We start from the raw sequence: 23639 nt of genomic DNA, 5'->3' as shown, positions 1-23639 counted from the left end.
ATGGGTGCCTCAGGAAGAGCAGGAGCCACAATGGTCAGGGCAGGGCTCCCTGAGGTGCCAAGAGAGAGATCTCAGACTGACATAAGGCGAGATACCTAGCTTGGACCCAGAGGAAGCGTGCAAGTGGAGCACATAAAGAGAATTTGGTGCCTGTGGGAATATGCAAAAAAATTCTGCTGGAGAGGCATGTCTGTGTGTATGTCTGTGTGTGTTAGTGTGTAAGGTGTGAACACAGAAATAAATACCTCCCAAGGTCTTAACATTCACACTAAAGGAAAGAAAGAAAACTGAGTTCCCCCGGGGATTATCACTGTTAGCATGCAGTCATTTGCGTGATTTAGGTGTTACATGGTTCATTAATTAGAACTCTTTGGGAAAAAAAAGAAGCAGATGCGTGAAATACATCCCAGGGCCAGTTTCAAAGAGATGATATTCACCACATTTTGTATCTTGGTGCATATGGGCAGCAGAGGGTCCTTGCCCACTCACACTCTTGTCCTGTACATCTCAGGGACACATGGCCACTGAGTCTCCTCCTGTCAAATGAGGTTAATGGGAGAGCATACCTCACAGGGGTGATGTGAGGATTCAGTGAGTTAGTACATATAAGGTTGTAAACAACTTTTACATCTGGTCCATGCCTGATTTAAATGTCAACTCTGCAGCTGATAAGACAGGAGGAGGCATTCTTCTGACCAGACTGGTCAAGTCATCAGCTATATCCCTCTACCCCAGCTGTACTCTTGGAAAAAATGTAATTAACTCAAGTTGCCTATTAACATTGATGAACTAGAGAAAGAGAGCTTGTGGACTAGACAGAGAGACCTATGGAACTGCAAGAAAGGAGAAAGAGCCAGGGCAGGTATTCTTACCTTTTTGTCTTTTATCCTCAGGAGGGGCATCATGATGGCACTGTCTCCCACTGCACTCATACCTTCTGTGTGATAACCCAAGGGAACTATTTTCTATTTTGCGTGTGTGTCCTGTGGTTCCCATGCCCATGCCTTAGCTCAGGGTGTTCTCTGTGCCTGGAATATGCTTCCTCTCAACGTGTCACACCTGACATTACCCATCTTCCCAGAATCAACTCAGGCATCACTTCCTCCAGGAAGCTTTATGCCAGGAGCCTCGTGTCCTTTTCCCACTCCCCCCAACTAAGTAGTTGTTCCTTGCTGTGGCTCTTCCCTACTTTTACCTTGGAGTACACTTTTGTACCTGTGTCTCCTCCACTGGACTAGGAGCATTTTGAGGAAAGGAGGTTTGCCTTTCTTCTCTTTGGGTTTCTTCTACCTCCCCACGCCTTGCACTCAGTGAGCAGGCACTAATTAGCAGTCTAATGTGTGGGTTAATGTATCAGTCAGCCTCTTCTCAGCAATGAACAGCTTCTATTCAGGATAAGTGCCTGCTCCCAGTCCCCTCCTCACTGCCCCCTACCTCATCACCTGACTTCTCTCACCAAGCAGCCTGAATCAGGTCTCCCCGGCTCTTCACTGACCTGCAGCCCGAGTAGGCATCTTCCTGTACCATGACAGGCACCAATGACATCATCATCCACCAGAGAAACCCAACACCAGCTTTATCATAAACGAGTCTTACTTATTTGAAAGAATTGTGCGGGATCCCTGGTGGAGTTTCATAAGCATCTTCCTCCTGCTTGAGAGAAGCTGATGACATGGCGAGGACACCATGGCCTCTGGAAGCCTTTTGCTAAGGTTTTGGGACACTCCTTGACATGGAATCAGTTTGGAAATGCTGGCACAGGGCCCCCTGAGACGTAGCACCATGTGCATTGGCCATGACTGGCCATTATGAGGCTCAGCAGAGGGACTTGACTCAGAGCCCCTCTCCTAGGTAGTGAGGTCCCCAGCCCACCCCGTCCTCCAACTGCCACTCTCCTAACTGTCGCTCAGAACTTCCTCAGTACCTGTGCCTGTGCCTACCTGTCCTTCAGATGACTGCTGGTTTACAAGCTGGGAAAGCTTCCTGAGGATCAGGTAAAAGCCACATTTTGTGATTCAGGCATCCGCCAACTCTAGTTTTATAAGGAAAACTCAGTTGTCTTTGATTTTTGCTTCTTTGGTTTTGGTTTTGAGTGTTCTAAAATCTTGCTGCCTCTCCCCCTTCTGATTTGCAGGACCGCTGGGGAAGAAACCAACTTGGTTGTTTGAGCATCTTTTAATCCTCAGCTGTGTGTGAAGACAGCTTTCCTCAAAGGAGTTCCAGATTTTATCAGAAAAAGCAATAATTATTTTACTCTTCAAAATGTAAATATCTTCTTAATATAAATAATAAATGCTTGTATTTACAATTCAGCATATTCCCCAATTCTCTTGTGTTAGAGATAACCCATTCCTCTGATGTTGGATATTTAGTCTCTTTTAAATTTTTTTGCAGTTAGAAACAATGCATGATGTAATGAACTTCCTTACACATGTATTATTGTTGCCTATTTGTGTGGGTATTTTTATGGGATAAATTCCTAAAAATGTAACTGTTGGGTCTAAAGTAATGCACATTGTGAATTTTGATTGATGTTGCCAAATTACCCAAAAAAGTTTACACACCTGCCAACTCCCATGAAGTTATCTCAGGGCTGACTTAGCCACTGGACACAGAAGGCGCATTGCCTAGGGCCCGCAATAGTTTTAGAGGTCATGAGAACTTTTAAATTTCTTTTAAAATCAGGAGAAGAAAATGAGTATAATAATAATGAATATATAATATACAGTGAATCCAGCCTGGATTATATTTTTATACTAATGAAGCTAAAATATACTAAAATATACTTATTCATATTTTATTATGGGAGATGGGACCCATGAAGGCAAATGTGTGTAAGTCCCCTATGAGTCCTAACGTGGTCCTGGCTTATCCATTGCTCCACATCCTTACAACTCTGAGAATTCTCTTTTTAGTTTTTGCCAGTCTTTTATGAAAAAAAAAAAAAAAGATTTCGTGATCATTTTTCTTTTCTTTGGTTGTTTGTGAGGTGAGGTCTCGTAAGTTTATTGACATTCAAATTTCCTTTATGAATTGCCTATTATGCTCCTTTCTCATCTTTCTATTGAGTTGCTCATCTTTTCCTTGTTAAAAAAGTTCTTTTCACATTATGGTAAATATTGAGAATTTTATTTTCAGAAGTTTGCATTTCAGATTTATTGGTATCTTTTTATGATGATGTTTAAAGTATTCCTGTATCTCAAATCTGTCAAGTATTTCTTTCATGGTATCATTCTTACAAAGGCTTACACAGGTATTCATTGATATTTGCTTCTATGGCTATTAATAATTATGGTAATATCTTTAATTCATCTGCAATGCATTTTTGTAAGAGATGTGAAATCGCTATTAAACTTTGTTTTCCAAGCATAGCTAATTGTTCCAACACTATGAGACAATAGAAATGTCACCTTTACCAAATATTAAATTCTCTTTTTTAAATTTATTTATTTATTGGCTGCATTGGGTCGTCATTGCTGCACACAGGCTTTGTCTAGTTACGGCGAGTAGGGGCTACTCTTCATTGTGGTGCGCGGGCTCCTTATTGCAGTGTCTTCTCTTGTTGCAGAGCACAGGGCTCTGGGCATGTGGGCTTAGTAGTTGTGGCACTCGGGCTCAGTAGTTGTGACTCACAGGCTCTAGAGGACAGGTTTAATAGTTGTGGCGCACAGGCTTAATTGCTCCACAGCATGTGGCATCTTCCTGGCCCAGGGCTCAAACCCAGGTCCCCTGCATTGGCAGGCGAATTCTTAACCACTGCGCCACATAGGAAGTCCCTTAAATTCTTATATATGAGTCTATTTCTTGAGTCTCTTCCATCCCGTTGATCTGTTTATCTGTTGCCCTGCCAGCACCATACTTTTAATGATTTATTATACTTTAGTTTCTAGTAAGGTATATCACTATTTTCCCTCTTCCCCATAATCCTTCTCTTTCAAATTTTTTTCTCGATTATTCTCACACGTTTACTCTTTCTAATGAGCTTTAGAGTTACATTTTCAAGAGCTGAAAAAAAATCTCAATAAGTTTTGTAACATTTAGAGAGTAAATTGAGGAGTAAGGGGCAACTTTGTATAACAGAGTCTGCCTCCCCAAAGGCACGGTATCTTGTTCAGACCTTCTTGGGATGCTATTCCCACTGGTCCTCAGTTCGTCCAAGCCCTTGCCATCTCAGCAATCTCCTCATACTCCTCCATGGCTCTCTTTGTGGGACAGAAGGCCAATAGCAGGGGCTTGCCTGAGTCTTCATGTTCCCAAGAGGTTAATGGGGGCCTTTTCCTTTCCCATTTTTGGTCTGCGTGGTACTGGTTTTCTAAGAACTGTGTTCTGCTGCAGAGCGCTGTGGCAAAGCTCATCATAATCTCTTACCTGGATTTCTGGTCTCTTTGCTTCCACCGTTGCTTACTCAGGCCCATTCTCCACACTGTGCCTCGTTTCATCTTTCTAGTCAGACCCCCATGGCCTCCTGCTGGAAAACCTTCAGTGATTCCCCACTGTCTTAATTATTCACTGCTGTTGTAACAAATTACTACAAACGTAACACCTTAAAACAACACAAATGTATTAAGTCAGAAGTCCAAAATCAGTTTCACTGGGCTAAAATCAAGGTGTCAGCAGGGCTGTATTCCTTTCTGGAGGCTCTAGGGAAGAATACATTTCCTTACCTTTTCCAGCTTCTGTAGGCATCCTGTGTTTCTTGGCTCACAGCCCCTTCCTCCATCTTCAAAACAGCTGCTCTGTCGCTCTGACCTATGCTTCCCTTGTCACATTTTCTCTGACTCTGATCCTCCTGCCTCTTATACGTATGGTCATAAGGACCCTTGTGATTTGATTGGGCCCACCCAGAGAGCAGGATCATATTCCCACCTCAAAGTCCTTAACTTAATCACAAGCGCAATGTTTCTTTTGCCATATGAGGTAACATAGTCACGGGTTCAGGGATTAGGATGTGGGCGTCTTTGGGGGACCACTATTCAGCCACGGCCTTCGGGATGAACTTGGCTAGCCAGCCCCGCAGTGACCTGCCCCCACTACTCTCCTGTCTAACCTCACTCCGCTTTCCCCTTTGAGCTCCCTACTCTAGCCACATGAACTTCTTTCAGTTTCTGGAGCCTGCCCTCTCTGCTTCCTCCAGTCCTGGTCCAGGCTGATTCCTCTCCCTGGGAAAACCTTTCCCCACCTCTTCACCTGACTAACTTCTTCTCATCTTCCAGGCTTGGCTTAAACCTCACTTTCTCTGGAAGCTTTTGACAACCTCTTCTACTCCCTGCATCTTCTTCCAGACTTTGCTACTTTCATAACATCTTCCATTGTTTCTGGCCCTGCTTATTATTGCTTTTTATATTATTGCTTTTTATATTATTGCTTATTTGATTATCTTCTCTCCCAAAATGTAGGTTTTTTGATGGTGAAGGTGACAAGGGCACCTCCACATAAGAGGGGGTTTATTAACTCCTTGCAGAATGAATTTCTAAACATATTAATTTCATAATAGAATGCATGTTATTTTACTCTATAGGCCTCATATTAAAAGTATTTGTTCATCATTCATTCAACAAATAAGTGTTGAGTACTGACTTGGGAAGTACTGAGCCAAAGGAGTTTAAGGGAAAAAAAAATCATCTAATGTTATGAAGATGCTAAGGTTGTAGTGGTACGATCATAAGGACCTGAATAACAATTTTCCTCTCCAGGAAAGTGGACTTGGAGGTCAGTGAACCAATAGACTTAAGTTCTGGAGATCATCAACATCTGGTTCGGAAAGCAGCAGATGATGATACCCAGAGCAAGTCTGCTCGGTCCTATGGAACTTCATCTTCAACTCGTGGGCCACGACAAACTCGTGGGCCACGACAAACTCGTGGGAATCCACACTCAAAGGCTGGTGAGCAAGCGGATACCTATGTGGTACAAATTTCAGCAGAGACCACCACAGATGACGGCAATCCTTTATCCAGCCCATTCTCAGAGGCAGTTATTCGCAGAGGTGAGAATAAAGAAATGAACTTTTCAGAATAGAATAGTAAATTTTCTCTTAAAATGTTTCCACAGGGTGGATTGTAGGATTTAATTTTGCTTTTAGTTTTTCCCAGTCATGCTTTACCATGAAACATGACATAGGGCTGCAATAACCGATGTCCCCCAAGTTTTCCAGGACATTCACACATTCATGACATGCATATTGTGGTGAATAACTTGTGGTTTTCTTAGGAAACATGAATTAGTCATTGAATGTAGAATGTTCTTACCTATGTACAAGGTGATACTATGATATCGGCTTAGATTTTAAAGAATACTAATTCAGAGCCCTACTTATTAATTCTATATAGGAAATGCATTCAGCTATAACAGAAGTCTGAAAGACTGTGGTTTAATTAAATGAGAATTTTTTTTCTTTCATGAAATACGAAGTCGGAAGGTAGGCAATTACAGACAAATGCTGTAGGTCCCAAGTGAACTCTCTGCCACCCTTAGGCCTTCTCAGGACCTAGGCACCTTGAAGGTGGACTGTGAGCTTTGAATCTCATTGCTGCCTCCCTGTGGCCCTCACCCTTTATCTTGTGCTGGAAAGATGCCTTTTGGAGCTCTTAGTGGGCAGCGAAGTCTGCGATGGCCATTACGGCTCCCTGACATGGATGGCAGTTTGTGTTGGTTGCCTTCTTGTGGCTTGAGCGTCTCATCACAGGGAGCTGGGTCCCAAGAAGAGGCAGAGCAGATGGACAAGCCCCAGGGTGTAAGCAGTGTATCAAGCCTCTGCTAATCAAGCCAGGGCTGACGCCTCACCGGGCAACACATCACGTGGCCACGGCCAGCATCAGCGGGGGAGGGCACGTCACAGGCTTTGCCCATTTTAAATTCTCATTTGTCTGCTTGTGCCTGGATTGTGTGTGCTCTTTATGTGTTAGATCCCTTTTCAGGTATATGACATGCAAATATTGTCTCCCGGTTGTGGGTTTTCTTTCACTTTCCTGATCGTGTCATTTGAAGCACAAAGCTTTTACTTTCAACGAAATCCAATTTATTGGTTTTTTTTTTCCTTTGCTTGTGTTTTAGGGATCACACCTAAAAAATATCATTGCCTAATCCATGCTCACAAAGATTTACACCTATGCTTTCTTCCAGGAATTATATTTCTTATGTTTATATCTATGATCCACTGTTTAACTAATTAATTTTTGTGTATATATGATATGAGAAAGGGGCCCAAATGCATCATTTTGTGTGTGTATGTCCAGTTGTCTCAGCACCATTTGTTGGAAAGACTCATCTTTCTCCATGGAATTGTTCTAGTACATTTGTTAGAAATCAATTGACCACGTGTGTGGCATTGACCACAAATGTAAGGGGCTAATTTAGGGCTCTCAATTCTATTGGGTTGGCCAAAAAGATCGTTTGGGTTTTTCCATTAAGATCCCAAACAAACTTTTTGGCCAACCCAATATTTCATTGATCTATATGTCCAGTCTTATGAAACTGGGCCACATTTAATATCTGTTCCCTCACAGCCCTTGATACATACGGATGTGAATTTAATATTAACTAAGTGGATATTGTAATGTAGGCAGCACACATTTGGGTAGATACGTCCTGGCATTTTGATTAAGATAGCTCAGTCCTATTTCTTTGTTGTCACACTTCCAATGCACAGAAAATGCCCAGCAGAAGGACACAGTTGACAATCCTATATGTCAACTTTAAGCAGCATTCTTTCTTTTTTTTCCTTTCAAAATTGGGATAAGGCCACAAAAAAATTAATGGTCATTGCCAGCGCCATATTTGGAGGGCTCCAGGAAAACCTGTGTAGTCAGCTGGAAGTAAGCAAACAGAGATGCCAACACACTCTGCACTCTGCTTTGGCATGCCATTCACTTGAAACACCTTGGTCATACTTACAGTTCATCGGGTTATCTAGTTTCTGCACAAGTAGGAGGGAAGGGGGTTGCTAAACGCAGGGAGGCTGGAGAGAAAAGTGGTGGAGAAGCTCTGCAAACTCCCTGCAGCCCAAGTCCCTCTGTGGAGGGTTAAACGCCTTCTCCCCCAGCAGTCCCTGGGGCATCGCTGGGCTCCATCTGTGCAGGGGTGCAGCTGGATCCCTAATGTTGGGCCTGCGACATTCTGAGACTTTAGGTTACTCTTGGTCCTAAGGAGGATGGGGTGTGCCTAATAAGGAATTAAATCCCTAAGTTTGGTCTTTAAATTTGGGGGCTTTCACGGACCCTCAGATCTCCAATAAAATGCCTCTAGCCGTCTAGACTGACTCTTTACCAAGAGTTCTGCAGACCTCACTCCATTGGTCAACTCTAAACTAGCGCTCCCTTTCCTGTCCTCAAAAAGATCAGAGGAAAATTTTCTTTCGTTAAGTGTCAAAAATAGGTAATTACATTTATATTTTTTCTTTTGAATATTGTGTCATAAAGATAAGGTTTCTGTCTCCTCAGCTTTCATCGTGAAAGTGTTCTTCCTCCTGTCAGCTCAGCTGACGCTCACTGGGACGATCATCAGCCTGTTTCTTTTCTGGTAAGTCTTCATTACTTGCGCAGACGAAGCATGAAGTTGCCCACATTAATTCTCACTGAATAGCTTGATTTAATTCTGATCATGAAAAAAATATCTCTTTTTCCTTAATCATTCATAGGATATAATATTTCTTTCTCTTTGTTTTTCCAAGGCAACTCCTAGACCAAAGTGTTGGTATATTTCTAGAGTTTTACTTTGACTTCCTAAACCAGGAACTTTCCCCCTTACTTTTATTTTGGGCACCATTTTCTTTTTATTTTCCCTGAGCTATTTCCACAGGTAAACTGGGTAAAGGGAAAAAGCTGAGATTGCGGGGGCCTTGGAGGCTGGAGCTCTGTTAAATGCAGGAATTATTTCAGGGACTATGATCCATCACTGCTTAAACCCATCCTTTGAAAATCTGTATTTACAAAGAAATGTATGAGAATTTGATTACTTTTGCTTTGTGTACCATCAGTCTCAGTATTCTTTTTTTTTTTTTTTTTTTTTTGGGGGGGGGTACACCAGGTTCAATCAACTCTCAGTATTCTTTTAAATAAAAACTTCACTAGGACATTTGCATTTATCCAAATGTCACTTACAACTTATCACTGTACTTTTTTACAGATCTATTTTAAGAAGCAAGATACAGTTTTATGTTTCACCGTTTCCTTTCCCATCTGTCACTGTCAACCATTTAGGGTTTCCCCCCTTTCTTCTCATGAGATTGTTTAACTTCTACTTAAGTATTACACTGGTTAGCAAAATGAACCACTTATTGTGTAAAACTATATTATTTTTTTAACCAGGAAGGCTTTAAGAGTTTGGGTGGTCAAGAATGCCTGGTTCACCTACACACTCTTGTAAGTATTACTGGATTGAATAAAAAGTGTTTTTTCTACTAGCTATTGATTAACGTTCTTTATTAAAAATTAGGTAAAAGTATAACATTTTTGAAATGACAAAATTATAGAGATGGAAAACAAGCAGATTAGTGGTTGCTGGGAGTTAGGGTTTTGTGTGTGTGTTACCGTAAAGGGATGTACAACATTTTAACGATGAGATAGTTGCACATCTTGATTGTGGCACTGGTTACATGGATCTGCACACAGATTTGTGTCATGGGTCTGTGACACAGCATTACGTACATACATGCTGTACCAATGTTGCATTACTGGTTTGGGTATTCTACTTTAAATATGTAAAATGGGGGAAACTGAGGAAAGGGTACTGAGTAAAGGACCTTTATTCCTTTGCAATTTCCTGTGAATCCACAATTATTTCAAAATAAAAATTTAAAAAAAAAGAACCCACAAGCTGTGTGTGGATGGCAATGAGAAAAGTTAGTTTTAAAAGAAAAAAAAAAAGAGGTAAAGGTAATAATCTATATTTTTGTTTACTTTATAATATTATCAGATAATACATCTCTATATCTATATATATATATATAATATGATAAAAGCACTGGAAGAAAATAACACATGGTTTTAAATTATCCCCAGGCCAGCATTTTTTGTTGTATTTGTTATACTTGCTTGCTGTGGGAAACTACGCCGCCAGGTGCCTGCGAATTACATTCTCCTGGGATTGTTTGTAAGTAAACCCTGTTAGCATCTGTTGTTGTTCACCTCTGAAATATATTTTCATCACATTATTAAATTCATTCCATTTATTGTGGAAAATCTTTCTGTGGAATAATACAGATAGAAATTATTTGTGAGATGTTTTCTTGAATTTTGAAGTCATAAACTTACTTATGAAATGGAATCCACACCCTTTTAACAAGCTAGAGAATTTGGGGACCTTGGGCTACTCCTCTGTGCCAGCAAACTTGCCTCTGAGAGGCCCACTCCTGAGTCTGGGCTACATTTCAGGAACAGTTAACCTGACTGTCCTCTGTCAGAGGCAAACACGTTTTGTTATGGAGAGTGAGTTCCACATTTGGTTCAAAAATTGTGTGCAAAAAATGTAATTTTCTTTATTTTTGTAAAATTAATTTTATTTCTATTTCAAAGTCTCCCAAGTCTATTGTAATTGAGGTTTCTGTTTATTAATGTTTACACAAGTCAGGCCAAACCTCTTGCCTCCGGGAGGCAGTGGACTCTCTGAAACTCACTGACAATAAGGGTTTACTCCTTTTAGGAAAATCCAGTGCAGAATCTCAGTGTGATTTACTCTATTGGAAAGAAAGTCAGATGCTTTGCAATTGCTCCCATGAACTGCCGACCACCCTTACATGTGAAGCTTTACTTACCAATTCATTTGTTCCTCACCTGGTTCCATATCAGAGTTGAGGTAGCTTATAAAAATACGCACAATATAAGAAGATAAGATAAATCTGATGGAAGGAAAAATAAGGAAAGGAAAATAAAGCCAGAGGTGAAATTAGTGCACGAAATGCATAGTCCCATGCATTTGAGTGTGATGAGCCTAGATTTGGATCTGCGCCTCCTGGTGGTCAACATGAGCAAGGACGCGTGACCAAGGATGAGGTTCTTAGCGACTGTACCATGCAGTGTCCACTGTGAATTATGTGTTGGGAAGAATAGCTTCCTCATGACACTGGAGAAGACTGTCTCTCTGATATCCACACCTGGGCATTTCTTAAGCTGCCAGAGCATTGAGGGGCCTTTCTTAGTTGGTGTGGATACGCTGCTCCTTGCCCAGGTGAGCAAGTAGAATCTTCCAGTTCCTGCACTTAACAGCACGGACCACACTCAGGAGGAGTAGGGGTTAAAAACCAGACATAGGAAGATACTGGGAATCCTGGGGCAGAGACGATGGGACAGGGAAAGGTATTTTTCCAGAAATTTTTGGATGTTTTGTTTTAAATTTTTCAATAGTTCTAATGTTTATTACAAGAAGAGATCAAAGTTATTGGCCTCAAAGGAAGCTCTCATCTCTGTGGTTTTGCTGTTCATTTCTTGGGTAACAGCCTAAGAGAAGAAATATTATAAAAGGGAAGGTTGGAAGCAAGCACATTATTAAAATATCATGTGTAACGTGGAATAGATGCACTTTTTTAAAACTTATAATGGCAATAAAGTCAGCTTACTTTGGTACATTAAACAAAGTAGAGAATCAGGCTTACCCACTGGGTTTGGGAAATTCAGAGAGGCAATCAGGAACTCCCGGGACTCCAGTACTCTTCCAGTTTCCAATTGTGGACGTCGTTGGCCAGCCGGAGAAATTCAAAGTCCCTCAGGCAGTCCTAGCACTGCAGATAGGATGTGTCCTGACGTTTACTCCCAGAGACTAGGAAGTTCTTTCCCGGCTCTTGCCATAGACCAGAGGGTTAATCCAAGTCTCTGGATTTGCCTCTGACGGAGCATCCTCCCAGCTGGGGAATGTTCTCAGGCCCTGAAGCCACTGCTGGCTGTAATTTTTACTGGCCTGCAAGCTGGTCTGGAGCCTGAACACATCCTCATTGCCTTTTTGGTCTCATCCTCCAGCTTGACTGCCTTCTGGCTCTCAGCCCCTCCCTCTCTCCCACACTGCCCCATCCCTGGCCCCATTTGGACCATGGGAACCCTCCGGCCCCAGTACAGCTCCAGTGCAGCCCCAGTGCAGCCCTCTTCTGAGCCCTGGATTGGCACCTACCAGTGTAGCACTGTGCTTTATAGGTAAGTGTCCTCCAGCCCCATCCTCCGGTAACAAGGTCTCAATCCTTATCCCACGTCTGAGTTTTGAAGCTTTTATTCTCATCCAAGCACTATGGGAAAGGTCAGTACTGAAAATGTTGGTGAAGTATTAGTAGGAATAGCATATCCTATTCTGATAAAATGTTAAGATTCTGTGTGGATGGCCCCATCTGATTCATGACAATATGGTCTACAGCTAAAGCTTTTACCTTGGTTTCCACATTCCTAATGAATACATATTTAACTCACTGAATATGTTGAAAGTTACTGCTGTGTTCTAAGAAATTTTTACTCGTAAAATTTTTTTCTTGTCAGTCTTAGGGAGAACGTTAAGGAAATGTTCGTTTCCATTATTTATTTCCCATATTCAATAGCCTGTAGCTTTGTGCGCTAGGGTCATGCATATTCCCGCTAGCCCCCTAGACCCTGCCGGAAGGCACACACCACAGACCATCTCTTCTGGGTTTTGGGCCTTGGGAACCAGGCTTCTGATTTACTGTGAATTTTGTTTTTAGACAATTCTTCAAGGTCTGCTGCTAGGAACCGTGTCGGTGTAAGTCTTTGATACACATTTTTTCATGTGTGTGTGTGCTTTTCTTTGAATGTTATGTGAACAATAATCACAGTCTCTGGTTTTAGTTTCTACAATGCCGAGGAAGTGTTATGGGCGACAGCAGCAACTGCTCTAGTGACGCTATCACTCACTTTATTTGCTCTTCAAACCAAAGTACGTATTATTGAAGCACGTTTCTGTCACAAGGGAGTGTTCGAATATGTCCCTTCGCCCCTCCTGACCCCCTCTGCTCCCTCCTCCCTGCGGCTCTCTGCTTCCTGTGGGCCTCACCTCCATGGAGTCCTCGCCTTCTGGCTTCTGGCTTTCCTAGTAACCATGTTAAAAAAGTAAAAGGAAACAGGTGAAATTAATTTTAATAATACATTTCACTTACCCCAGTATATGTGAAGTGTTATCATTTCAACATGCAATATACAGTAACATGTAACATGCAACATGTGGTATAACAAAAATATTAATGAGATACTTTACATTATTTTTTTCTAAGATTCAAATCCAGTGTGTATTTTATACTTGCAGCAATCTCAATTCAAACTAGCTGCGTTTCCAGGGCTCAGTAGCAACGTGTATTGAAAGCACAGCGCTGGACACTTTCTTAGCAGGCATCGGAGCCACCCGGAGAGCTTGTGAAACACAGATTACTGAGCTCCTCTCCTGGAGCTGCTGCTTCACAGGCTCCGGAATGGGGCCCAATAATGCTCATTTCCCAGGTGCTGCTGATGCTTCTTCCAGCCTGAGAACCAAACTCAGTGACCTGGTACTTTAGATTATCCCCGTGGCATGTTCAGGGTAGGGAGTGAAATAGGGGAAATAGATGAATTAGGAAAACACTCTTGCAAGAAGATACCTTGGATTCAAGGATCTTCTTTTGCTTCCTAATCCAATTTTTTTCAGGCCAGAAGATGAGTATTCCTCTTTCTTTAAGAAATTCTAATCTTCTCTAGGCTGATTTGGTTACTGATTTATAGAAAAAGCCAAAAAGCATATTAATAAATTTTAACATTACAAAAGAATCATTAACAGTAATTTTTGAAAGCTTATTATATGTATTTTTATGGAAATCTATACATACAAATGTGAAAATCTGTTAATGTACCCAGTTAACATCTTTGTCTATTCAATTCCATTGATGTATTCCATGCACATGCTTTTAAAAATATGAATGATTGTGACCATATTATACTTACGAATTTACATCCTACTTATTCAGTGTATAGTTTTTACTAGGGAAAATTTTATATAAATGCAAAAATAAAATAGTTTAATGAAGCCCCATGGGCTTATTACCTAGTTTCAAAAATCATCAATTTGTGGCTCCTGTTATTTCATCGCTGTCCTACCCTTTTCTCCCTCCTGAAGCAATACAACACTTTCTATGCAGCATTTTCCAGTGCTTAGGGGCTAATCTATTTCTATGGTTCTCAGGATTGGCCAGGGTAAATTATTAGCAAATGGGCCAGTTTCTGTCTAGGGGGTACAAGATGCATCTCTAAACATCCTGCAATTCCTTATGGATGATAATTGAATTGTTTTTGTGTTGTTTATGTTTCCTCAGTGGGATTTCACCTTGCTAAATGGAATGCTGTTTGTTTTACTCTTCGTACTTATTATCTATGGAATTCTCTTAATCTTCATACGATCATATGTAAGTGGGATCTCCACTGCAAGCCTCAGAGAACTGTTAGAATATAGGGTGTAGTGCTGGTTGTGTTGTTAGTCTGAATCCTCTGGGAAGCAGACACCAGATGGGTGAAACTTGCAAGGACTTTGATGGGAGAACTGTCTGTGAGAGAAAGGTGTAGGGGCGACAAAGGCTGGAAGAGCTGGCAGACCACAACAGCATACGTGACCCCAGGTGCAGGAGAGGGAAGGAAGGTGGGGGCACTCTGGACATGGTTCTATCGGGGGTCCTGGAGCTAATGTGGACCATCACAGCAGTCCCAGGTCTCCCAGAAGGATCCTGCTGCCCCCACCAAAGACTGAGAGGGTGAAGTGTGGCCCAGGAGCAAACTGCAGTGGGTTGCACCACATAGCCACCCGGGTCCTGGTCAGTTTCATGCCCCTCCTCATAGCTGTGGGCTATGAGGTCTGGTGAGGCTGCCTGCCGCACTGGTGTTGTGGGGGGACAGTGTGACAGGAGGTCTGGGTGTGAAGACTGAACTCCAACCCTGGACAACAGCTGTCCTCCTCAAGAGGATCTTGGGGTGAACCTACACACATCAGATTCTATCTTCCATATGTGGTGCTGCTTGTCTGAAGTGATGAGGGTGCAGAGATGGGCTTTTTCTGACAACAGGCAAGAACCTCCTCAATTTCCGCTTCCCTCCCTCCCTCCCTCCCTCTCTTCTTCTCCCTTCCTTCCTTCCTTCTGTCCTCCTTTTCTTTCTTTCCTTCCTTCCTCCCTGCCTCTTTCTTTTTTTCTTTCTTTTCTTTCTTTCTTTCTTTCTTTCTTTCTTTCTTTCTTTCTTTCTTTCTTTCTTTCTTTCTTCTTTCTTTCTTTCCTTTCTTTCTCTTTCTTTCTTTCTTTTTTCTTTCTTTTTCTTTCTTTCCCTTTCTTTCTTTTTCTTTCCCTTTCTTTCTTTCTTTCTTTCTTTCTTTCTTTCTTTCTTTCTTCTTTCCCTTTCTTTCTTTCTTTCTTTCTTTCCCTTTCTTTCTTTCTTTCTTTGTTTCTTTTTTCTTTCTTTCTTTTTCTTTCTTTCCCTTTCTTTTTCTTTTCCTTTCTTTCTTTCTTTCTTTCTTTCTTTCTTTCTTTCTTTCTTTCTTTCTTTCTTTTTCTTTTTCTTTCTTTCTCTTTCTTTCTTCTTTCTTTTTTTCTTCCTTCCTTCCTTCCTTCCTTCCTTCCTCTCTCTCTCTCTCTGTGGTTGTTTGGTTTTTTTGACACCATTTATCCTTTCTACATTGTATGCTCCTTGTTCTTCTGTCTAAATTAACCCATGAGTCTTTCAAATCCTTGGTAACATTTATTCCTAGGTATTTTATTCTTTGTCTTGTGATTGTAAATGGGATTGTTTTATAAATGACCATATAGGCTTATAACTGGGGAGGTAGCATCTATATTTTAGAGATAAAGTCAAAGGCATCACAAAGATGTGTCTTAAAAGGCAACAGCTCTCCATTTATTATTATTGATGGTGGCATAGAAATTGGTAGTAATAATACACATATTTATTTGGTGGGTTTCATAGGTCTTTACCACACCACTTAGGAGCAGTTAAGAAACTATTTCCTATTAGATATATGAACCCTAGTTCCCATTTTAAATTTCCTTTCACAAATACCAACAATATGTAATCTTACACATACAATTAAATGGAAGTTTAATGCATACTTGTTCTAAGTATGCATTTTGTTGGACTCTGGCATTTTTGAATCCTTCAGACTCCAGTTGTCAGCTGTTTTCTTACTCCCAGCTCAGTCTGGAAACACTGTGCCTCCCACACTGGGTCACTGACTTCTGATTTCCCTCTTGCCTGATTAGCAGAGTGTTCCCCTTTGTTTCTCAGATGTTATACACCATTTCCTTATCGTCTTCTACAGACAAACCCCTTGGCATTTAGACCAATTTGTCACATACTCTGATTAGGGCTGTTTTGGTTGCAAGGAACACATACCACTCAGATTAGCTCAAGGCAGAGACCAGAGACTCTCAGGGAGCTCCTAGGTAAGAAGAGGAGCCAGAATTCATGGAAATGGAAACTCCACCTCCCTTTCTTGAACTGAGGTGATTGGCCATCTCTGCTTGGGAAGTAATAGCTCCAGCACAATCTAATGCTACAGCTGCTGCCTGGATCCCTCTATCCTGAGAATTGATTTCTAACTGGCCTGGTGCATCTCTTTGATCCTGGTCACATGTAAGAGGCTCCTGGTCAGTCAAGAGATTCACTGCTGTTGGAGTGGTGTCTTCCACCTCTTGTCAATCAGCTCTAGCAAGGCTGTTTGGGGGTCACTATGTTCCCTGAGCTGAGGGGAGGGCACATTCTCTAGGAGAGCTATGTGGATGGAGCAGAAAGGAAAAAAATACCTAGTACATCCCACTTGCCCTACCATGCATGGGATGTTTAGCACTTACTTGATGAACCTTACTTGACATGTGGAAGGTTAGTTTTCACTTGCTTGCTGGATGGAATTGAGTGGATGCTGTTGACCAACTATGTTCAAGGAAAGATTAATTCCCTCACAGCTTTGACTTTCTTAATATCTAACAGCAGTGACCTAAGTGACTCCCTGCATTGTTCCAAATCTTGCTCTTAATATATACTTGTTTCTTTTTGCAGTGGTTGCATCTATTGTATGCCGGACTTGGAACTGTGATATTCTCACTTGTAAGTCCATTTCTCCCTTTCTTTGACAAAGAGTATAGTATATGCATTGATGGGGCCCTAAGCCCCTCTGCTAGGCCTGGAGTCAAGTGGAGTCAGTAAGTCACTGGAAAGCCCTCCAGGTGACTTGCTCCTTCCTCTGTCTTCTCCTCATCCTCCTCCTTCTCCTTTTTATTTTTTATAGACATTTCTTTTTAGAGCAGTTTTAGGTTCACAGTAAAACTGAAAGGAAGGTACAGAGATTTCCCGTATACCCCAGCCTCGATACATGCATGGCCTCCCCCATTATCAATATCCCCCACCAAAGTGGTACATTTATTACAATTGATGAACATACACTGACACATCATAATCACCCAAAGTCCATAGTCTACATTAGGGTTCACCCTTGGTGTTGTACCCTCTGTGGGTTTGGACAAATGCATAATGATACGTATCCATCGTTGTAATATCATACAGAATAGTTTCACTGCTCTAAAAATCCTCTTTGCTCTACCAATTGATCCCTCCCCCATCCCTAAATCCTGGCAACCACTGACCTTTTTTTTACTGTTTCCAAGTTTTGCCTTTTCCAGAATGTTATATGGTAGGAATCATACAGTATGTAGCCTTTTCAGATTGGCTTCTTTTACTATGTGCACTTAAGATTCCTCCATGTCTTTTCCTGGCTTGGTAGCTCATTTCTTTTTAGCGTTGAATAATATTCCACCATCTGGATGTACCACAGTTAATTTATTCATTCCACCTACTGAGGGGTATCTTGTTTGCTCTCAAGTTTTGGCAATTATGAATAAAGCTGCTATAAACATCCAGGTACAGGTTTTTGTGTAGACATATGATTTCAATTTCTTTGGGTAGATACCAAGGAGCATGTTCACTGGATCACACAGTAAGAGTATGTTTAGTTTTGTAAGAAACTGCCAAACAGTATTCCAAAGTGGTTGTAATATTTTGTGTTCTCACAGTGTATGAGAGCTCCTGTTGCTCCACATCCTCATCGGCATTTGGTGTTATCAGTGTTCCAGATTTTGGCCACTCTGATAGGTGTGTAGTGGTATCTTATTGTTATTTTAATTTGCATTTTCCTGATAACATATAATGTAGAGCATCTTGTCATATGCTTATTTGCCATCTGTATATCTTCTTTGGTGAGGTGTCTATTAAGTTCTTCAACTCATTTTGTAATCAAGTTTTTTTTTCTTGTTAAGTTTTAAGAGTTCTTTGTATATTTAGGATAGCAGTCCTTTATCAGATGTATCTTTTGCACATATTTTCTCCCAGTCTGTGGCTCATATTATCATTCTCTTCACATGGTCTTTCACAGAGCAGAAATTTTTTAATTTTAATGAAGTCTAGTTTATCCATTATTTCTTTCATGGATTGTACTTTTGGTGTCATATCTAAAAAATCACTGCCATACCCAAGGTCATCTAGGATTTCTCCTGTTATCTTCTTGGAGTTTTATGTTTTACATTTAAGTCTATGATTCATTATGAGTTATCTTGTAAAAGGTGTAAGATCTGTGCCTAGTTTTTTTGGCACATGGATGTCCAGTTGTTTTAGCACCATTTATTGAAGAGACTATGTTTGCACTGTTGTATTGCCTTTGCTCCTTATTCTGTTCTGTTGATCTACTTGTTTAGTCTTTTCACCAATACCACACTATCTTTTTTTTTTTTAATAAATTTATTTATTTATTTATTGGCTGCGTTGGGTCTTCGTTGCTGCACACAGGCTTTCTCTAGCTGCGGTGAGTTGGGGCTACTCCTCATTGTGGTGCGCGGGCTTCTCATTGCAGTGGCTTCTCTTGTTGTGGAGCATGGGCTTTAGGCATGTGGGCTTCAGTAGTTGTGGCACATGGGCTCAATAGTTTTGGCTCGAGGGCTCTGGAATGCAGGCCCAGTAGTTGTGGTGCATGGGCTTAGTTGCTCCGTGGCACGTGGGATCTTCCCAGCCCAGGGCTCAAACATGTGTCCCCTGCATTGGCGTGAGGATTCTTAACCACTGCACCACCAAGGAAGCCCAATACTACACTATCTTAATTACTGTAGCTTTATAGTAAATGTTGTTGTCTGGTAGCATCAGTCCTCCAATATTGCTCATCTCCTTCAATATTGTATTGGCTATTCTGGGTCTTTTGTCTCTCCATGTAAACTTTAGCATGGTTTGTTGATATCCATAAAATAACTTGCTGGGATTTTTTTTTTTCTTGACTGTCTTGGGTCTTCGTTGTTGTGGGCAGGCTTTCTCTAGTTGCAGTAAGCAGGGGCTACTCTTCGTTGCAGTGCACGGGCTTCTTATTGCAGTGGCTTCTCTTGTTGCAGAGCATGGGCTCTAGGGCTGCGGGCTTCAGTAGCTGTGGCATGCAGGCTCAGTAGTTGTGGCTTGCAGGCTCTAGAGCACAGTCTCAGTAGTTGTGGCGCATGGGTTTAGTTGCTCCTCGGCATGTGTGATCTTCCCAGACCAGGGCTTGAACCCGTGTCCCCTGCAATGGCAGGCAGATTCTCAACCACTGCACCACCAGGGAAGTCCCATTTGCTGGAATTTTGATTGGGATTGTATTGAATCTACAGATCACGTTGGGAAGAACTGATATTTTGACAATATTGAGTCTTCCTATCAAAGAACATGGAATGTCTCTCCATTTATTTAGCTCTTCTTTGATTTCACTCATCAGAACTTTAGTTTTCCTCGCATAGCTCTTGTACATATTTTGTTAGATTTATACCTAAGTCTTTGCTTTTTTGGACTCTAATGTAAATGGTATTGTGGTTTTAATTTCCAATTTCACTTATTCATTGCTGGTATATAGGAAAGCAATTGACTCGTATAGTAACTTTGTATCCTATAACCTTGTTATAATTGCTTACTGAACCCTTCCCTTAAATGCTCCTAGGGCTTCAAATCCCGACCAGAGCTTCTCTGTGGGCTAGCCATCTCTTGCATGGTGTCCTGAGCCCTCAGGGGTTGGGGGGCAGACAGCTGGATTCCAGCTCATCTTACTCTCCCACTTTCCTGTCTGCCTTCAAACACATAACTTCACCTGAGAGGTGCACTCCTAACTGCCAATACATGAAATGATTAGGAGTCATTATCTCTCTTATAAGAAGAAATAAGATAAAGCCAGGGGTTCTTGGAAGGGGGAAGAAAGAAAATCACTTTTCCATAGAAGTTAGGACCCCAGGGTGACAGATGGAGGTTAGAGCAAGGCTGGAAGCTCAGCTGCTGGGGGCCTTTTTTTCAAGGATGACCAACTGTCCTGGTTTGCCTGGGACTGAGGGGTTCCTGAAGACACACAAAAGTCCTGCGCAAATTGGAATGGTTGGTCATTCTAGCTTTTTCCACCATAAAGTTGCTGGAATCAGACATAGGGAAGGGGAGGTTGAGTGGGAAGGGACTCAGTGGTCCAGGTGAGGCAGCTGCTTTGGCAACCCCCAGCCTTGGGTTTGACTCCCTTCTCTGCTACTTGGTTCAGTGTGATCTTCCCTTCTTAGAGGGTCTGTTAATCTCACCTGCCTCAACTGAGTCATTCCCATATTACATGAGATGACGTCTATCATGAACTGATATGAGACTACCGAGAAGGTGCCCAGTTCTTTTTCCTCCTATTTCTCTCCTCCCCTCCTCCTCATTCTTAGAAGCCTGAGTGGGAACCAGGACACAAGGAGAACTGGTCCCTGAATTATACTTGGGACAGGTTTCACTGTAGTGGATGTTGTTCTAAAATGGGGATTATTTTAAAGAATCTTTAAAACCCCAAGAATTCTCTGTAATGCCAGGGTTGACCTGTGTGATGGGGCTCTGCCTTCCAGCACCAGACTCAGTCTACAGTCTGGATAAAAAGACTTGAGGAGCCACTTGTTTTCTTTTTCTCCCTCTAATGCACTTGAGCTGCCCACGTCTGCTCACTTTGCAGCACTCTCTTTTTTCTTGATATTTTAGAAGTTCATAATTTTTCCTACGGCAGCTTAGCTAAAACGTTTGATTGGGGGTTATTTAACCATGTATGAATCTTCTCCTCATTCTATTTTGGAAATACTGACATTATCACAAAGTTATCTCCAATGTCAAGGTTTGAAAAATGTTATCACCCAAAGGAGAGTTCAGAATTATTGCTATGGATGAATCTAAATGTTGGGGAACCATCTTTATTTTCATTCTTTTTTCAGTGAGAACATGTGGGAAAGTTACAAACACAGGGCATTTTGTAGTTTCTCTTTGTGTCCAATCTGTCCACCTCGTCCACATTATTGACTAAAGGCACAAAGGCTTCTGGACTTGGAAGGAAAGGAAAGGAAGGCTCACAGATTTGGTCCCACTGGCTTCAGAAGCATGAAGCACTTGCTTTAATAGATACAGTACAAACTTGGGGACATCGTGAATGACTGAGGCTGTAAGAATAACATCTATAACCACAAATTTACTCTCTGCGATATATTTACAGATGGTAAAATAATTTTCCCAGATAACTTTAGGACACTTATTTGATAGAAATGTACAACGTATGTAGCTAATTATTCTTTCTTTTCTTTAAGTACTTGGTGATGGATGTGCAGCTGATGGTGGGAGGGCGCCATCATCATTCTGACCTGGACCCTGAAGAGTATGTTTTTGCTGCCCTGAACATCTACATGGACATAATCAACCTTTTCCTTTTCATTTTGCAACTGATTGGACTGGGACGGTAGTCGTAGAGCCAAGGCTGGCTCATGCTGAAAAGAGGCAAGGAGGGACACCTATGAAGACATGCAGAGGTTACCACTCCATAAGCCTTTTCATTTTTAAAAATATTTTAAACTACTTTTTTTTTTTTAAAGCAAGCATTCAAGTAGATGGTAGCTGTAGCTGTTATATATTTTTAGTTCCACTGTCACATTGTAAAACTTTCTGGTGGACAGTTCTGATTTTTATAAATTCAAAAGATGAGTACATAACTACATACTTACAAACATTTGTAAGATGCTCATTACTTTGTTGAAGTTTTCCAGGCCCTATTTAAAGCTGTAAATATCCCTCTACATGAATAAAATTGATTCGGACATTCAGTGGGAATATTTTGGCATCTGACTTTGTTTTTAAGCGTAAGATAAGCTAAAGAATTCTGCCTTTCTCTTAGATTCCAGAGTCAGATTGGAGAAGTCAAGTCTAACTCAAGAGAGCGCTCTGTTTCTATCTTAAACTATCTGTTTGCTCCCAGGGGAGCCTTTTGGGTGTGAACCACTTCACTGTCTGGCAGGAAGATAAGAAGGGGTCATTTCCCGCATAGATGAATTGTGCAGGGGGGAGGATGGGAAAATTAGAGAACTCTTCTGGTCTCTCTAGAATTATTTATCACAGAGCTTTATTTCTAGATTTAACTGAACATACAGATCTCTAGTAAGACATGTGGACTTAAGTACAAGCACTGCAGCCACATACATCTTCCTGACTTTTTCATTACCTATTTTAGATTAGCCATATCTACACTACTTCAGTAGTTTTTTCATTGTGTTTATGATCTCTTATTACTACCAGTAAAGTCCTGAAGATGGGTGTAACCTCTGAAATGTGAGCCAGTAGAAGAGAAAGGGACTTTCCAGCCACCCAGCAAAAAATCTAGGAGGACCCTCTAAAGCCTGGGTTGGGATACCTTAACAAACATCATCATGTGTATGTACACCTGCCAAAGTCAGGGTGAATTAATTCCATACAAGAAAGCAAATTCAGTGGGGAAGCTTGAGGTTTTGCATATTCTTTTGGCATCAAGACCACCTTCCTGCATATAATAGGGACACACTGGCCAATTTATTTGTCCACTGAAGTTTCTGCTGTCCCCACACAACATTAGGCATTTCTGTGGTCTCAGCAATGCTCCCAACCACATGCAGCCCACTGTGAGTCTATTGTATGTGCCATCACATAGCAGCGGTGACTCAATTAAAAGAAAGTCTGATGCTTCTATGACAACCTTTTGACTTCTGCACTTAGTAAGGACTCTCAGCAAGACATACCTTTCAGAGTCAGTCTATCAAATGAATAGATTACTTTGTTTTCAGTGACAGAAATTCATCTTTTGAGAAGAGAGTCCATGATTTGAAAATCTGTCAGGAGTGGTCCCCAATCCAGTGATGGGTAGCACATCTGTAAATCAACCCAAGATGTCCATAATGGGGCAATAGAAGCTTAAAGAAAAAGAATCCATAGAAAAATTTAGGTTATACTTTCTATAACATCCATAAATGCTGGGCCTATAATTCACTTTTTGTTCTTCATATTATCTCAAATGGGTATTCATTTATCCAGCTTTAGGAATATACACAAACAGACCCTGGTGAAACTACTCATGTTAAAGGCTAGTATACAGTTAGCCCTGGCCTTTTAAAAATCAGTATGCCACTTTGCACTTATAGGTTCAAAGAATATCAACGGCCAAAATGCCGTGGCATATATTTGACATTACTATTAAGAAGAATGTTGGCAGTTTCAGTATCTTTTGCTTAATCAAATTCCTTGGAATGTATCAATCAACTGCTGAAGATATCATCAATGGTTTCCAAGTCGTGGTACTATTGATAGCTTGTAATACACTAAGATAACATTTGATTTATCTGTTGCTCTAAAGCAGTATTC

General features: G+C 41.2%; 1 protein-coding gene across 1 annotated transcript; it reads left to right on the top strand.

Annotated features, from left to right (window-relative positions):
- Positions 1–1939: 1939 nt before the first annotated feature.
- Positions 1940–21962, top strand: LOC130852405 (protein lifeguard 2-like). Its single transcript, XM_057733418.1, has 11 exons — positions 1940–1994; positions 2135–2264; positions 5694–5986; positions 8439–8517; positions 9306–9359; positions 9999–10089; positions 12653–12690; positions 12777–12864; positions 14267–14356; positions 16986–17033; positions 21566–21962. Coding segments are annotated over exons 2-11 (936 nt in total). The 5' UTR covers positions 1940–1994; positions 2135–2262; the 3' UTR covers positions 21719–21962.
- The last annotated feature ends 1677 nt before the right edge of the window (positions 21963–23639 follow it).

Source organism: Hippopotamus amphibius, chromosome 4 (assembly GCF_030028045.1).
Source record: "Hippopotamus amphibius kiboko isolate mHipAmp2 chromosome 4, mHipAmp2.hap2, whole genome shotgun sequence".
Lineage (NCBI taxonomy): Eukaryota > Metazoa > Chordata > Mammalia > Artiodactyla > Hippopotamidae > Hippopotamus > Hippopotamus amphibius.
This window is presented reverse-complemented; position numbering and strand designations above follow the sequence as displayed.

Excerpts from the sequence above, each read along its gene's own strand:
- LOC130852405 (XM_057733418.1), top strand. Across the intron at positions 5,987-8,438 it reads AGAGGCAGTTATTCGCAGAG|CTTTCATCGTGAAAGTGTTC; the intron begins GTGAGAATAAAG and ends CTGTCTCCTCAG. Across the intron at positions 17,034-21,565 it reads GAACTGTGATATTCTCACTT|TACTTGGTGATGGATGTGCA; the intron begins GTAAGTCCATTT and ends CTTTTCTTTAAG.